The sequence below is a fragment of the Pezoporus occidentalis genome, unplaced genomic scaffold, assembly GCF_034315485.1.
Source record: "Pezoporus occidentalis ecotype Australia unplaced genomic scaffold, CSIRO_AGI_Poc_V1 ctg25, whole genome shotgun sequence".
Classification (NCBI taxonomy): domain Eukaryota; kingdom Metazoa; phylum Chordata; class Aves; order Psittaciformes; family Psittacidae; genus Pezoporus; species Pezoporus occidentalis.
The window spans coordinates 1,926,138-1,942,963 of NW_026914394.1; the positions used below are offsets into that span (position 1 = coordinate 1,926,138).

At 43.6% G+C, this 16,826-nt stretch overlaps 1 protein-coding gene and 1 long non-coding RNA gene across 4 annotated transcripts in view; one reads left to right on the forward strand and one right to left on the reverse strand.

Annotated features, from left to right (window-relative positions):
* Positions 1-1,523, forward strand: part of LOC134165872 (uncharacterized) — a 233,459-nt gene extending 231,936 nt beyond the window's left edge. The window contains exon 7 of the long non-coding RNA XR_009965667.1: positions 491-1,523. This is a non-coding gene — a long non-coding RNA (uncharacterized LOC134165872). The remainder of the gene's footprint in view (positions 1-490) is intronic.
* TRABD2B (TraB domain containing 2B) overlaps positions 1-16,826 on the reverse strand; it is a 290,727-nt gene that overhangs the window by 6,644 nt on the left and 267,257 nt on the right. For all 3 annotated transcript variants that reach the window (XM_062623046.1, XM_062623047.1, XM_062623048.1), the window contains exon 6: positions 14,740-15,009. In XM_062623046.1, the coding sequence (XP_062479030.1) occupies positions 14,740-15,009 (270 nt within the window). The remainder of the gene's footprint in view (positions 1-14,739; positions 15,010-16,826) is intronic.

Consider the following 16,826-nt stretch of genomic DNA (forward strand, 5'->3'; position numbering starts at 1 on the left):
TAATATGTCCATATGGACATCCCATAAAGGTATTCTTTAGATCAGCATAGGCTCCATTCCCCCCAGGCTCCATCACTGATTTCTTTATGGACACTGTTCTTGCAGCCTGAGGGATAAATCCTGCAGGATGCTGAGTCTCTGGGTCTCAAACTAGCAGGATGCTAAGCACTGCAAGCACATGAGTTCTTCCAGCAAGGCTAGTTTTCACATACCTACAACTCAGCATGTCCTGAAGTCCTTTGTGGGAACAAGGCCAAGAGGCTCATGGTCTCGCAAGGTTCAGTTCATTAAAAAAGAAACAATAATCCAATCTGGATCCGATTAAGGAATCCAGTTTTGGACCAGAGGAGGCCACTGCTTATTTGCAGTAGTGTAGTAAACTGCCTTTGCATGTCTGAACAAGTAACCAATATCACACTCTGGTTTGTGGCTGATGGGATGAGCCACAAAAAAGAAGAGCCTTATCTCTGCTAGTTTCCCTTTACCCCAGGGTTATTGGGAGCCCAGATCTTTGGCCATTTCCCACACTGCAAGCATCCACTCTCTGTGAGGCAGCTGCAGCCACGCTGTCAATAGAGGGATCAGGTAACCACACCAGGAGCATTTCAACAACCCGTCGCTGTTGATCTGAGCTTTCCCTCTCATGAGATTCAAATAGGAACCATCTTTCCACCTGAGAGGAATGTCAAGCTCTGATCCAGCCTTATTTCAATGCTTTGGTTCTTCTGGAGACTGACAGCAAGCAGTTCCCCTCCTTAAAGTGGGCATCAGTGAACCTCTGACCCCAAAAGGGGCAAAGGGCAGTGCATGTTTGCAGATACAGGTCTGCTCCTCCAGCCCTGCTCCTTGTTAGGACCATGTCTGCCATGGCTTATCTCTAGGAAAAAGGAGAGGATATGGAAGGAAAAGAGGGAAAGGGAAGCACAAGGTTCACCAGGCATTGGCTTTGAAAGGGCAGAAAGCCGTGAACTATCACGCCAGGACCCTCAGCCACACTGTCACTGTGTACTGAAGTGCAGGAAGGGTGGTGGTGGTGGTGAGCGGGACACTGCACACAAGGATGGAATGCTTGGGGGGTTGAAGGGAAGCGATGTGAGGCACCTTCACCTCCTGAACATGCAGGACCCAGGCTGTCAGCAGCACCTGCAGAGGGTGCCATCAGAGTCAAGGGCTGTCCTTTAAATGCCCTGGTCTATAGCAGGATTTAAAGGATGAGATCACTGTAGCTATGTCAAATGCAGGCTTGTAGTCAGAGCTATTCTGTTGTATTCATGAAGAACAAAATGTCTCCAGAGGACAATCCTTTCCCCCCAAAGGCATGTCCCTAAGGTGGGTGAGATGAGCTGCTTCTGAAGATCTCTATCTCTGGAATTCAGGTCTCCTGAACCCCAGCCAAGCTCTTGCCCCAGTGAGAGCTTTGACTGGTAAGGATCGGTTCCTAAACTGGGACGGGGCCACAAGGTGGGGAAGAGGAAAACTGCTGATTCTGCAATGAAGAAAAGCAGTAGCTGGTGGGGATGCAGCTCACCTCTGTGGTTGTGGAGTAGCCCCCCAATCACAGGCATGGCAGGACAGCAGCCTGCTGTCCCCTCTATGGGGTCTTGGCTCTGAGTGACATGAAGGAGGAGAAGGTGGCTCACTTGGATCAGGGTCTCGAGGGGGGCCATAATGGTGTAAGCAGGAGGAGGCTCAACACTGAAATGCAGCTGGGAGATTTGATTTTCACCCCTGTGTCACCCACCGAGCCACCATCAAAACCGTGTTAAATCACTTCACTTCTATCACTCCCCTGACTGATTTGAGTCAAGACCCTGAAGTGTTAGCGTGACACCAGCAGCATTAACCCAAAGTGAAGTGTTTTGCAGGCTCTCGTTGTGATTTGCAGCTCCCGATTGCCTGGGCCACCTGCAAAAGACCTCCATGATGTCAAATTCAGCCCCCCATGACAACAACCTGCAGTGAGGCTGAGCACTACAGGAACATCCCAAAGGTGCGTTGTTATGGCAAAGCGTGTTATTTGCTGTGGGGACAGAGGAAGAAATGGGGATGGGGATGGGATGGAAGGGAAGGTATGGGATGGGGGCAATGGAGACTGCTGCATCAGAGACAGGAGTAAGAGCAACAGTTTGCTGTTACAGCAATGCAGCCTGAAGGTCCCCCAGGCATGGGGATATAGTGACGTGAAGGTGGACATAAGGATGCACCTAGCAGGTAGGGAAGGAGCAGGTGAGAAACAACTCCAGCACAGCCCAAGGGCCATTTTCTGAAGTGAAATTCCAACATGCAGGAATGTTTACTGCACCTCACAGTCAGGCTCAGCTTTCCCCCATCCCCAGAGGAGGTTGTGTATGGCCCTTTTCAGCCTCCTGCCCTGAAGTCCTTCAGGAAACCTTGCAAATACAAGTCCTGCACCCAACCATGTGGCAGTGGCAGAATCAGGCCCTCCACTCCTTTCCAGACAACTGCAGAATGGTGTAAAAACACAGAGCGTTGTAAAAACCAATAACCTTTGAAGCACACCCTCTGAGTAATTACCCCATTCCCATTTAATGACTTAAAGATGTTATATTCCTCTCTGATTTGGCAACAACAAAGATTTCGACCTTATTAAAACCAGCCCATCAGGAAACTACATGTCATCCTTTTAAAAAAGGAAAAAAAGAGGGAAAAAAAATTCTTTCAAATCCCTGTGAACAGTAATTCAAGATACTGTAGCTGAAGACCCATGATTTGTTGCAGAGTGTCTGGGTGGTCCTGAGGCAGGAGATGACAACATTAGCTCTTTCCTTTGCCCTTCTAAGAAATGCTTTGATGATTCTCTAATATCCTAAGAATATCCCCCTGCGATTCTGCACTGGGACGAGGCAATCACAGAGCCGGGATAATGCATCCCAGTTTTACCCAGGGCCTGGCCCTTGCTAAGATGGGATAGCTCAGAGCCCTTTGTTTCACCAGTTCTGCACTGACATCTGAGCCAGGATGTGTCCATGATAGTCTAAATAGTGATGTGGGCTCAAAAACATCCACAAACCCCCCACCCACCGCACACATCTGGCTGTGTACCTGATTTCTATGTGCAATTAAGGCACTCATCATCACGGCTCAAGTAACCAAGTGCTTGTTTCACTGGTCCTTGGACAGATAATGACTGCAGTTCTTACAGCCAAAGTAAGCAAGAACATCAAGGGTGCATACACAGATGGGCTTTGTATTGTAAAAGTCTTGCCAGTGATGCAAGATGTGAAGATTTTTGAGTAACCTGTTGATATACAACATGTAAAGAGTTCACTTGATGGTGCTGCAATCAGGTGGTTTTGAACCAGATCCCAAGCATGAGCAGAATATCTACCTTTTATCTGTATTATGCAAACAGCCTGCTCTCCCCAGTACAGCCCCACACGCATTTTTGGAGTGGTCAAAATCATAACCCATATTTTATGTCTTGGGCTCAACCTTTCGATTAATTAGAACCAGAGTGATTCGATCTGCCCTCTCCTACGTGCACTCAAGTGTTTGTTTGGCATTGTGTGGGCCCTATGGCCCAAATACTTTTTGCAGATGCATGGAATTAACCATGCATGTTTAGATGTGCTTGGGGAACACATATATTCATAGGGACGTATATAGCTGACCCTGTCACCTTCTTGTTAAACACTGTAAAAGGTATCAACTTTCCCCTCTAGATTTTAAAATTTAGAATAGGCAATAGTGGGGCAATACCTAAAACATCCTGTCAAATTAAGTGTTTTCTCCAAGACACAATTATTTCAACTAAGAAGATGCTTGTGCAATGTATTAAAGAACAGAAAGAACAACGAAAACATAAACTGGCTTAAATGGATGTCCAATATGCTGCATTTTTCCATTTGATTTTAATTTTCTTTTCCCTTCTCCCTGTTCTTTTTTCCATCCCCATGTAACAGTTTTTCTCTCCGCTTAGTCTGTATCACATTTTTCTCTCTAATGCACTGGGCTCACTTTCCTGCTTGTATTTTTCCACAGTCTCTCTTAGTAGGAATAATTAAGATAGGGTCAGATCTTTGAACCTGTTATTTGGAGCAGGATTAAGTTCAAGCTTGTTCCACTGAATAAAAGCATTGGCTTCTTTTCCTTTCCAACAGACTCAGTTGCAAAATGTAGGAAGGCTCATAGGGCACATCTACCATGCAGAAATGCCAAGGACATCAAGCTGCTTCATTGCCTACAAGGTTTGCGTTCCTCCTGCTGCTCGCAAAGCAACTACAGCGATACCAGCCACAGCACAAACTCCTTCTGCCCAAGCACTTCCAAACCATCTGACAGCCTGGCCATGAAAAGCTGCTTGCTGTCCTGTGGCACTGGGAAGGCTGCAAAACCTGGATGTCAGAACCTCATTCTGAAGTGTCTCTGCAGAACTGAGCTTCTGTGAAGACCATTTGCACCATGTCCCTCCACGGTACTGCTAACGTGAGGCATCCCTGACACCCAGCAGCTAACAGGCAATAGGCTTGGCTCCCTCGCTTTCCCCTATCATGGGCCCAAGCCGCAAGGTATAATGCTTACTTTGTTCAGTTAAGTTATTCAGGAATTGTAAGGAGGAGATGTGAGTGAAGTCGGAATTTGGCCTGGCATTTTCATAATTGCAGGAACCCAGCTTTTATAGCATTAAAACCATATGAATTTAAATAAATCCTACTTCTCCCTCATCCCAGTGAGTAACTGGACTTGGACCACTGCCGCCCTTTGGAGTCCTGCTGGGTTTTCAGCACACAGCGCAGCCTGTCCTGCTGGGGCTGTCAGAGAATCAGATTTCCTCCCATTTCACTCTACAATGAATCTGACTTCTTAGATAAACCCACTACCACAAAATAACTGTGGGTAAATCCCTCTTATAAACTAACTGCCCACCACAACAATAATGTCATCTTCCTCCCTCTCATACTCTTCTTCACTTAATTTCACAGGGTGTGACACTCACTAGTCAGAAGGGGAATGGCAGAACCCGAAGTAAATCCTACATCCCTTATCCTATTCCTCTGGGCTGGCATTGACATTGTTGTGTGTTTGCATTCCCACTGAATTTTAAAGGCATTTATTTTTCGTTATGGTAACTCACTGGAGGAGGAAGTTTTCAACATTTTCGTGGATTTTATGTAGCTCTGGTAAGTCTACAGCTTTACCTTGGGGAACAGCAGGTCTGCAATCTTTCAGTGCTTAGATACTGCTGGATATGAATATCACTCAAATATACAGTAAGTCCAGCTTAAGGTTGTAGTGTTTGAGAAGAAGGTTTGTTCTGGCTTTTAGATGGTAACTGATCTCCTACCACATCTGTGTATCCCTAGGGTAGAGAGGCAGACAGCCATCAACAGAGCTAGCAGTGTCCTTTCAGAGGTCCCATCTTCAACCCAAACCCAGCTTTTCTGCTGACTCTATCAACTCTTCTCCCTGAGAGGTGGAGTGCAAGGAGAAGCCATGGCACGGATGGACCTCTGCCGCTTCCATAGCCTGAGCAGTGAGGGAATGACTTGCTCCTGCCTTAACAGCTCCAGACCTTGGAGAGGGACTTTTTACAAGGACATGTAGTAACAGGACAAGGGGGAATGGCTTTAAATGGAAAGAGGGTAGATTTTAGATTTAGAGTAGAAAGAAATTCTTCACTATGATGGTGCTGAGGCGCTGGCACAGAGTGCCCAGAGATGCTGTGGCTGCCCCATCCCTGGCAGTGTCCAAGGCCAGGTTGGATGGGGCTTGGAGCAACCTGCTCTAGTGGAAGGTGTCCCTGCCCGTGGCAGGGGGTTGGAACTGCGTGAGCTTTAAGGCCCCTTCCAACCCAAACCACTCTATGATTCTATGAAACCTCATGTGCACAAGGGTCCAACCTCCCTAAGGGGTCAGTGCTGGCTGTACCAATGTAGGGAGAAATTCAGTTCACTCTGAAGATGGAAACAGCTACATTTTGTCAGCTGAGTAGTGCTGTGAGTTGGGAGTCTGAATGTGGAGCTGGCCACCACCCTGCTCGATAGGGAAAACACACTTGCTGAAGGTAAAAATCTGCATCAAGAACAGCAATTTAGGGAGCACAGGTGCTTTACTATCCACTGCTGTGTTTACGGAATACAGCTCACCCTGGGCATGAGCCCACTCAGCGCTTTTTACACTGTCTGCAAGTACAGTCAGCCTTGCAAGTATAACACAAACCATGCTCTTCACCCACCCCAAACAGCAGGGTAGAAGTGCTACTGTGTATTGAATTTTCTCTGCCTGTTGAACCAGACAACTTATTTTTCAGCTGAGTGAACATAAAGAGTTTTGTAGAGCTGTGTTAAAGTGCATTTTCAGATGTGGAGGAACTCCCTTTACCTGCTGGTACTCAGTGCATTTTCCCTTATCTATTTGATGGGAGCCAGAAATAGATTTTTTTTTGCTGTGCGATAGACAATATGCCATGAGGAGTCATAGCTAAAGGCTCCAAGGAGCCAATCCTCGCAACATCTGGCTAGGATAACCCTGGATATGGAAAATATAAATGTCAAGGCTTATATTCAGAAATTGGAAGGGCCATGACGACATCTGCTAACAAGCTTTCTTCCAGAGCCCATTTGCTGTACATGGTTATTCACAGGCAACAATAAACATGTGCACGGATCACATGCACGGTCTGCCCTTCCTTTTAGTCGCCGAAGGAACACACGCTCCAGTAACACACAAATGGTCTGTTCTCACAACACAGGAATACAAGTGTTTGCAAACCTCACAGCAAAGCTCTTGTATACCAGACCACAGTGGGACACACTGCTGGAACAGACTAAAAATAGCTGGAGAAAAAGCCTTACATTAACACAGAAGATAGTCAAACCTACTTAGTGTTAACTGTTTCGGTGGAATAAGTGCCCTCCTTTCTTGCCTCGCTCCACAGGGGACACTTTGTACTATAGGTCCGGTCCTGAAACCTTGTTTTTATGACCAACTAGTTATGGATGAGAATCTCAAAGCTTACACAGAGTCTAACCTATTCAATCATGGTAGCTTAATAATGGACATTAAAACAAGCTATAAGTAAAATAAACTTGCTTCAACATTTATATCCACAGGAACCTTTTCTCCAGCTTATATGACAACTCTAAGTGCAGTTCTGAGAAATAAATGAGAAATATAAAGTGATCCAATGCATAAACATAAAGGTTTTGCTAACAACTTATTGTAGGTTTCTTTGCCCCTATTAGGCCCCCAAAACTCCTGGCACTGGCCACCATCACAGAGACTGCCCGTGATGCTGCCAAGTTGTCAAGAGAAGGAAAAGCATCAGCAGAAAGAGCCTGGGCTGCTTTATGATGTTCATGAACTTAGCAAAGAATAAATGGAGTAAATTCTGTCTTGCCCAGTCTGCAGTGCCCTCGGTTACACATGCATCTGTGTTGAAAATGGCAGGAAAAGCAAAGAAGATGAAATAACATGGAGGAGATCCACCTCCTGGTTAAAAAAACGAAGAACAATGCCTAGCTATGCTGCCTACCTGCTGCAGTCTGCGGCAACACCAGATGACAATGATATGGTAGCTACAAGTGCGACATGCCCCATCTTAAAAAGGTTCTGCTGGAGGCTGCTCTAAGCTCCAAAAGCCCACGCTTTCATTGGCATGGACTGACTGCAAAGTGAAGTGCAGTGTTTGTAGGATCACCACTTCCTGCAAGGTGAACTCAGAGAGACAGAGGTGAGTGCAGAGGTCTGGGGATGAAGACGGAGATGCTGGAGCGGTCCTTTCCTACTCCTTGCTCCAGGGCTCATGCCAAGTTCATGCAGCCAGAGTTAAAAAGGGCAGATCAAATGAGTATTGGAGAAAGAGAAAAATGAAGCAGAAAATAGAGAATCATGGAACTGAAAACTTAACAGGTTATCCAAAATAAAGAGGAGTCCTGGCACTGCATGTGGAAATGAGACTGCACTGGCTAAGAAACAGTGGAACAAGTGGGGATGTGCGTCGCAGAGAAAGATATTATCATAATTCAGCAGCTGCTCCTTCTTGAAATTGAATCCTAAGCAAACATTTTGTTTGTGCTGCATCAGACAGATCTTAGGCTGCTTAAAAAGCTAGCAATGGTAGGGCTATGTTCAGCCCAAGTCAGAAATACAGCAAACTGGGGCGGCTATAAATATATAATACAGATTATCTTTACTCAACACATCCCAAATGAAAAGTAAAAAACAAGAAAGGAAGAGAAAGCTCTTAATAGGTTCCATAAAACATCTTGCACCGTATTTTCAATCTTAATCAGCATTGAGGAGGAAGGAGCAGAAAGCGCTCTTGGATAACCAGTGCTGAAAAATACCTCACTGTTCAAAAATCCAGGCTTTTGTGTGCTCCAATTTTGTTACTTGCTTGCCTTCAAAAATATGGATTTAATATCCATGATGGATTTAAATGTCATGAAAACAAAATGCCTAATGCATTACCAATAATTTAGCTTTACGAAATAAACCTAAAATCTATACACAAATCATGCCTCTATTTCCAAGAGACTCCTGTGTTGTTTCATCTCTAACGATTTTATTTTCAGGTATTTATAGCTTTCATTAAAATAGGGTTTGCATACTGCTTTATATTAATTGTTCATACTGACGGTGAGACACTGAAGCAATAGTGAAGATAAATATGCAAGGCTTCTGCTTATTTTGTTGTAAGTTTATCTGTGCTCCTTTCATCACACATTACAGAGAACAACCACAGAACAAAGTAAAACATACCGATCTTTTTGTGTGTCTAGCAGGTGAAAGCGTGGCTGCACATCTTTTCAGCCCCATCTGGAGGATAACAAATGAACTCCTTGACTTTACAAGGGGAAAAAAGTTATCTCTCACAGCCAGCTGACAGGGAGGGTCTATTAGAATGGAGATGCTAGAGTTTTAGACATGAACGTCAGGACTTCCCGTCCATTACTGCGATGCATGAGAGAGTTGTGTGCTGAGCCCAGGCTTCACAGCTTTAATTAATACATTCTGTGCACTCTGACCAACCTGATAATCCAAGAAGCCTCAATAAAAACCATCTAGGGAGGGAGGATATGTCATCACTGTATCGTATGTTACTGTCAGGAGATTTACCTCATTTATACTGCACTAAGTTATATCGTGCGGTTATTTTTCTTCAACTAGAGGGCTTGTGTACTTGGGGCTGTGCAAAGGGCATGATGAAAGAGTTGCCAATGTCAGTGCTCGTTTAAAGGAGGCATCAAGCCATCTGCTCATTTTAAAGGGGGATCAAATGGAAACAGTAAGAAACTCTGAAGGGGAAAATGCAGTATTTCCCACGCTTTGCTCTCTGCTCAGGAGTAGCTGAGGACACCTTCACAGAAGTAAGAGAAGCATGCAGCGCTGGGAGAAAAGGACCAACTGAACCACTGCTTCACTGCCTAAAATATCCTTTTCTGGCCACTATACTCACTAGAGTTTATAAAAAAATGGGCAACCTAGGAACAGATTTTATGCCAGTTCACAATACCAAGGTTCAGCTTCCACTGAGCAACCAAGAGGGAGCATTTGTCCAGGAGGTGTTTTGAGACCACTCAGCATGACAGAAGGGTCTTGTACCAAAGCTGTCAAACCATGAGACTTTTCTGATGAGCAGATATTTGCATGCATGCCCTAGAGATTGGGGGGAGTCACTGACAGGGACTGCAATGATGAAAGTTTCCCCAGAAGGAAATCCTGCCAGGAGAACAGCAAAGGAAATGGTACACAGAAGTGAGGGAGGAAGGGGGCCACAAAACACAACTGAGTCCCAAACAGCAGCAAGGCGTGACAAGGGAGGGAAGGTGGGCTCCAGCACATCTATGCTCCCACTGTTCCTGGCTGCTGGCGGGGCTGCTTTGGAAGCCAGGTTCATTATAATACATTAGAAACATCCTGAAGCTGCATCCTAATCCTTGATTGAACACAGGGTAAATAATGCAATGGTGGCAACTGCTTACTGAGCTCCCCATGAGCATCAGTAGGCATGCACTCTCCGAGCAGTATCCTTACCAGGGAGGCAGATAGAGTAATTTAAACAAACAAGGCCCCAGTGATGGAAATATCAAGCTCAAAGCTACCATATGGAGGGAAATCATCTGACCACAATTTACCTGTTAGACTTCAAAAGTGTCTAGGTCTCCTCTAAAGAAAAGCAGTCTTTCCTTTAATGAAGTTAAGTACTGTATTTCAGCACCGTGTGTTGTGAAAAGGAAGCAATTTGGATTCATTTACTGAAATTTACCTTTCAGATGCAGTTAAGTGAAATTAAAAGTTTGTCTGAGTTGACAGAGTTCTGTTTTCCATCACTGCATTGTCTTGAAAGAAAGGATAACAGGCTAAGTGCTTAAATTCCATCCAAACTGATAAGGTTCACTCTGTACAGACACACTTAGTGCAGTTTATTACACATTGTCTCCCTTCATCCATCACTGGTATAACTTTTTTAACCTAAAATAACTGTTGCTTCCAAAAGAAATTAATATTTGTGATGTTACTGCATTCCTCTGGGGTTGAATAGTCAGCACTGGGCTATCAGAGAAATGCCATTTCCAATGACAGAGGGAATTCATTTTGCTTCTTACTAATGGTAGGTTTTGCAGGGCTAAGCTTACCTCTGGGACAAGAATTTCTTTTCTCTTCAGATAACAATTCTTTTCCTTTAATTTCTTTCCCATGTAAGTGAAGCATCTGTGTGTCCTCACTGTCTTTCCAAACACCATCTTCACACAAATCTCTTCCTCAGAAGCAGGAATGCACCTCTGAATTTGCCCGTTATATCCTCTCTAATTCTTTATTCCCACCACTGTATTTCTCTCTTTTCTATCTCCTAGATGTCATTGCTCATTCCAAACCTCACACCACCTGAGACACCCTCCCAGTTACTAACTTCTCTCCCTCCCTAATGGCCCCATAAGCTGTAATGCTCTACCCCAGCTGTTCTTCTGGTCTGGTTTTGCTTGGAGCCTTAGACCGTTTGCCTGGTAGAACAAAGGTGCAATCCTGATCCTTTCCTCACAGACTACTCTGAAGCATCACAGACATTTCTCTATTCTTTCAATTAACTGAGCAGCTCATCCTAAAAAGACAGTGAATGATTTGTAATTAATTATTTATATTACAAGGGGAAGCTCAGCTAACACAGAGTCAACAGGAACAGTAACACACTGTGTATGCCAAACTGCAGCCTTTTAGCCCAAGGGTTTTGCCTCCCCTCCCTGCTGCCCCAGCTGGCTTTTGGCTACAGGAGCTACCTTGGGTTTAAGTTTTGTCTAAGTTCAAATTCCTCCCAAAGACAGACTTCAGATCTGCATATTTCTGCAAAACCAAGTAGTTAAAGAAAAAAGTCCCACTCCTTGGAACCTCCCATTTAATTCTGATTCTTGAAAAACTATTTCAAACACAAACTGCAGCCAGGCAGGACTTACTTGTTCATTTTGTTTAGATTTTGGGGGAAGGAGGCAGAAGGGAGAGGAAACCACACATTTCATCAGCATTTTTTATTTTCTAATAGCCTTCAGTGTAGCCGATTACCCAAGAGATCAGCAAATCGTAGCTCTGTCAAAGACGGGGAGAAGACAGAGCAGAGGCTTTCTCATCCTCCGCAGCAGTACTAACCCTCCAACACACAAATCTAAACACCAAGCACTCGGGGGTGCCAACTCAAATGCCTCAGCTGTTAAGACAGAACAAAAAGGAAAGGACAATCTCCAAGGTATAGCTGAAAGTAAATACTAATAATGATGTGTGACATTAAATGATGACTCATTTTTCACGAGGCCATTTCAGATTGTAGCTATAACCTCAGATCAGACCCGAACAACTCTGTGAGCTGAAGTCTTAGTGGAACCATTAATTATGGATTTCCTGCCTTTTATAGGTTGGAGTCAGACCTTTGATGTTCCTTTAAAATTGTTCTCCCGTGTTCATTTCCTTTGTTTCTGTGTTGGTAGCTTGAAAAAACACCCCAAGATTTCCATGGAAGTGTATGAGATAGCCCAGAAATGCAGAGTCTATAAAAGCCCTGCAATTCATGGCTCATAAAGTCCTCTAATCCACGGTCAATAAAGCTTTGGAAAAGAGCTGTATGAACCACAGTTCTTTCACAGCTCAATGAGGTTCATAGAAGAATCAATAATCTGGTTTAAATTCACCTGGATTTGTCCTCCACCTGTATATTTCTCTTTGACTTTTCAGATTGAAAGGCAGTTCAAACAGATGAATTCCGGAGACCTCACATAGAAACTAAGCTGCAGCTTTCACACAAAAGCCATACAATGACCTAAATCTCTCCCTTTTGTCTCAAAGGTGAGTAAGTTTCAAGTGACAACAAGTGAGTTTAGGAAACTCAACCTGGAAGAAGAACCATTTGAGAATATGGGACCATAGCTCAAGGTAATACTATATGCAGAGACCTCAGTCCATCTACCACATGGGGGACCCCAATTTAAATGTATGCAAATGCACAATGGATCTATGGACAGGCCAGAGAGTGAACTTCTAGTACACCAATTACCCATCAAGGGTCTCACTGTTGAGTGCTGGTGAGCATTGTTGAGGCAACACAACACAAGTTCACATGCGCAGGTATCACTCCATTGCCCATATTATTAGCCGTCCTGGCTGTTTCCTCCTCAGAATGATCACGCTACAAAGCCTGGTGACAGGCTCACATTTCTGCTCTTTTCTTGCCAATCAGAAAGGAACCAGTTAGAGAGAGCTCACTGTTTATTGTCTTGTGCAAGGTCCAGCTTGCAATTAATGCTGATGAAACCCAACTGCCAAAAGCACAATATGCGGCAGCTGGTTTATGAAAGTTGAGACCCCATCCAATTTATGGGGAAACCAGAGCTGGTTGTGAGCATCTGATTTAGCTGAACAGTTTGTATTTTTTGTTTTGTTTTGTTTTGTTTCCAGGAAAACACCAGAAGTTACTCCAGAACTGTAGAATCACTAAAACCATCTGAAAGCACTAAGGCAGACTTCCCTTCTTCCAGCCTTTCCTCATTTCTAGGCCTGTGATCTTGTACTAATATCTCCCTGGGATCTTTCAGCAAGGCAGGCGACACACAGTGTCTGGTTCATCACCCGCGATGTGGGAGCAGAAACTTACATTTCCTTATCCCAGTCTCCACCCTTGTGAAATGGAAGTAGAGGGATTAAAGGTTTTGATTCAGATGAAATCTCACAGGAGCACAGCACATAATTTAACTCTAACTGGGGAACTACTCTTTCACATACTTTTCCTAGGGACATTTCTTACTGAACTAAAACCAGCATAAGGCATAAAAGTCCACCAAAGCTATACAAGCACCACTGCTTTAAGCCCCCGGCTGCACATTTCCACAGCTATATCAGGCACAATATCCAGTATCATCTCTGGCTGGATAGGACAGGTGCAAGAGGATTGCCCCTAACTGCCAGGCTTCCACCAGATCTACTTAAGCATCACACTTGCATGACATGTATGGTGAGCTGGACCAGACACCCATGTGAAATGCGGGGACATCGTGGGACACCACGACTTAGCAGACCCCAGGCAGAAGCAAGGTAGAGAAGTCCCTCAAGGCAATCAACTACGTTGAACTAAATTCATTCATACTTAAACATCCTCTGCGGAGAGGATTCAACCACTGAACACAATCTGGGAACAAAACACACAAATCCTTCTTACCAAGGCTGGCGTTAGCCTCAGAAATTGCCTTACTATGTTAAGATAGTAACTTACCTCAACCCTTACCTCACTCATCCTGAGAATACAAAAATCTCTCTCAAAAAAAGTGAGGCAACTTCTCCATTAAAAAGAATGAATTAAAAAAAAAAAATAAAAATCCCCAAACACAATAATGTGGAATTTTTTCCTTAGCAAAGGGAGATGCCTTTGAGATATGCCTTCCTTTCACTAGCAAGGAATTTAGGTGCTGTGAAAATGGGAATAACAGCAATGCTCAAAGACAATCATTGCATATACAGGCAAGCAGCCAGTTCCCAATAGATTATTTATTCCTTTAACCTGTTAGGCTGTTTATCTGCCCATGACTCAGCCTGAATAAAGGCACTAAGAGCTTCCCCAGTTTTAGAGGTGGGAGAATAAGTTGCCCAGGAATCCTAAAAGCACACATCGAGAATCCCTGGTCAAACATGAAGGCTTTTATTCAAACACTGAATGGGAATTTTTAACCTTGCACCAAGATTGGAATGGCCATGGAAACATGCCTACCTCCATTCTCTTCACACAGAAGCCCGAGAGAAGTACTTAATTTTGCCTCAGTTTCCTGTTTTCAATGCAGTTTGAGATGTTAAAACATTTCAGCCCCAGATCACAGTTAATATTGAAAGTCAGGTATGTCAACAGAATGTTAAAGAATCCCAGGTTGGAAAATGGGCAAATTTTTGGGCTGAAAGCTGACAGCAAAGATTGCAAAATAATTACTGTAAGAAAGAGGCGAGCACAGAATATTTTCCATTGCAATTTTTTTCCTGTTTTTACTCTGACAAATCTTTGTTTCTGTATATTTTAAATATTCTAAGCAATAGCTTTTTTTTTTCTTTTACTTTTAGACCAAATGTGCCCAGCAGCCTTCTACTTAGGTCTTCATTAGGCTCCAAAACCATCACCTCACTCCCTGTCTTTCCCATTCAGCCTTTTGCCAATCCTCCTTATGATCTAATCACCAAGAGCTGGGATCTGTAAAGAGCAACCAGTTAGGAGACAGCAGGAAGAGGACAGGGTCCATAAAGATTATAACTCACCTGTCTTCTATCCGAACCCAGAGGTCATTGAACTGCCTCTGGCGATGGTGTTTGTGCTGCTTCTTGTGCCATTTCTTCTGTCTGCCAAACTCTTCCAGCTGACTGATGCTATCTGGCAACAGGAGGTGAGGAGACAGGCTGTCTTCTTCATCCATCTGCAGCGGCTTCAGGGAAGGAGATGTCAGTGGGACCTGCTCAGATAGCTGGACAGCGGGCAGGGCTGTTGCTGAGGACCCTTCCAAGGCTGGGCTTGTCTTTGTCATCCTGGAACTGCAAAAGACAACATTTAAACATTTGATGAGTGAAGCATCATGCTAAGAAAAATGGAAAGCAGAGGACTACACTCCTTGGTGAGTGCTAAGAAGGTATACAAGGAGAAAGGCTTTTGCTTTGGGCATCAACTAAAGACAACAGTGGCATTTCCTAGCAAGCTTTCAAGCAAACACTAAACTGAAAAAAAGAGGGGAAAAGCAGTTGATATGCTATTGTTTTCTGACATTTTCATTACTTCTTACAGGCTTGAGAGCCTGTGTTAGGCATCAATGTTACCTCCCTCACTGGGCTGAAGGCTAAATGGCAGAACTGTGACTCTGAGGGGAACAGGTACCTTAACAGAAGCAGATCTTATAGAATCATTGAATAGTTAGGGTTGGAAAGGACCTTAAGATCATTGAGTTCCAACCCCCCCACCATAGGCAGGTACACCTCACACTAAAACACATCACACAAGGCTCTGGTCAAACCAGCCCTGAACATCTCAAACTGATGAGATAATATTAGTTCCTTTTTCTTTTTCAACTTTGGATATCATCTGTGGAAAACAAGTAATTGTTTTGACTGCAGCAATAATTATGCTTGTTCATCTGAATTAGGAGTGGTGACAGGGAAGCTCAGGCTGATGACAGAAGTATGGTCTAGTAGCTAGGCTGCCAGGATAGGATATGTGAAATCTGAACTCTAGCATATTTTGTACAATGAAGAAATGAAGCAGAAAAGATGGTCAATGACTTGTCCACAGACACCTTGAAGCAATACTGCCAGAGCCATTCACTCCTGTCTGAAACACTACCATACCGCCTCTTGCATCTGACTGGGACTATGCAGAAAAAGCCCTTTACATTGTTTTAATCTTCTAGAGTTTCACTAGTTTTAGAAAAAGCCAGCACAAACACTCTCCTTTGATATGGGGTCATGTGATATATGTGACATGTACCATAGATACATATATACATAGATACAGAGATCCATGTTACATTTGTGAGCTAAGATATCTGAAACAAGACTATATCAAACCACTACTGACACAGTGATTCCTTCCCAAACTTCAACAGACGTTCCTGTTTGGTCTTTATTCCAAGAGAGAAACTTCTTCTGTCCCTGGCATGGCCCAGGGAGTTGTAGGAACAGAAAATGGAAGAGAATTAATAGGTAAAATGAAGCTGTGGTCTGCAGAACTATTTCTATTACATGGATGCTATGACTTTAATGACAGAAAACAATTAAAAGACACGTGAAAAGTTTTGCCTCCTGAGTGAAACCAGGAAGACATTTTAATGAAAAAGTAATAAAAAACCTAAACTTCACTGGTGACAATGTACAAAATGTGCTACAAGTGAAACCACATGTTTCACTTATGGAACATTTTGTTCTCTTCCAAAAAAATCACATCTAGTACTAACAGCAGCTTTTCTTCTTTTTCATTGTTTCTGAAGTCCACTACAATAGCAGTTAAGATGGTCATCTCTAGTTCCACTGCATCATGTTTCACCCAAAGCTCCTGCCAATAGCTACTGATAATTAATCGTTGCTACTATGAGAATTACTGGCAAAAACTACAGTAACTTCGTTATTTGTAGCCAACATTAGTGAAATTCTTCAGAGATTGTATGACAGATAGAGAAAAGAAAGATGCTTATTCAAACGAATTCTAAGTTCTCCAAGGTTGCATATGTTAATAAAAGACACGAGAAAATCCCATATTTTTCCTCTTTTCCCAAGCTTTCAGACTCTCTGTGTGTCCTTTTCAAATTCCTTCATACTCCATGCTCTATTTTACACCACAGAGATCTGCTGTTTCTAGTTTTCTT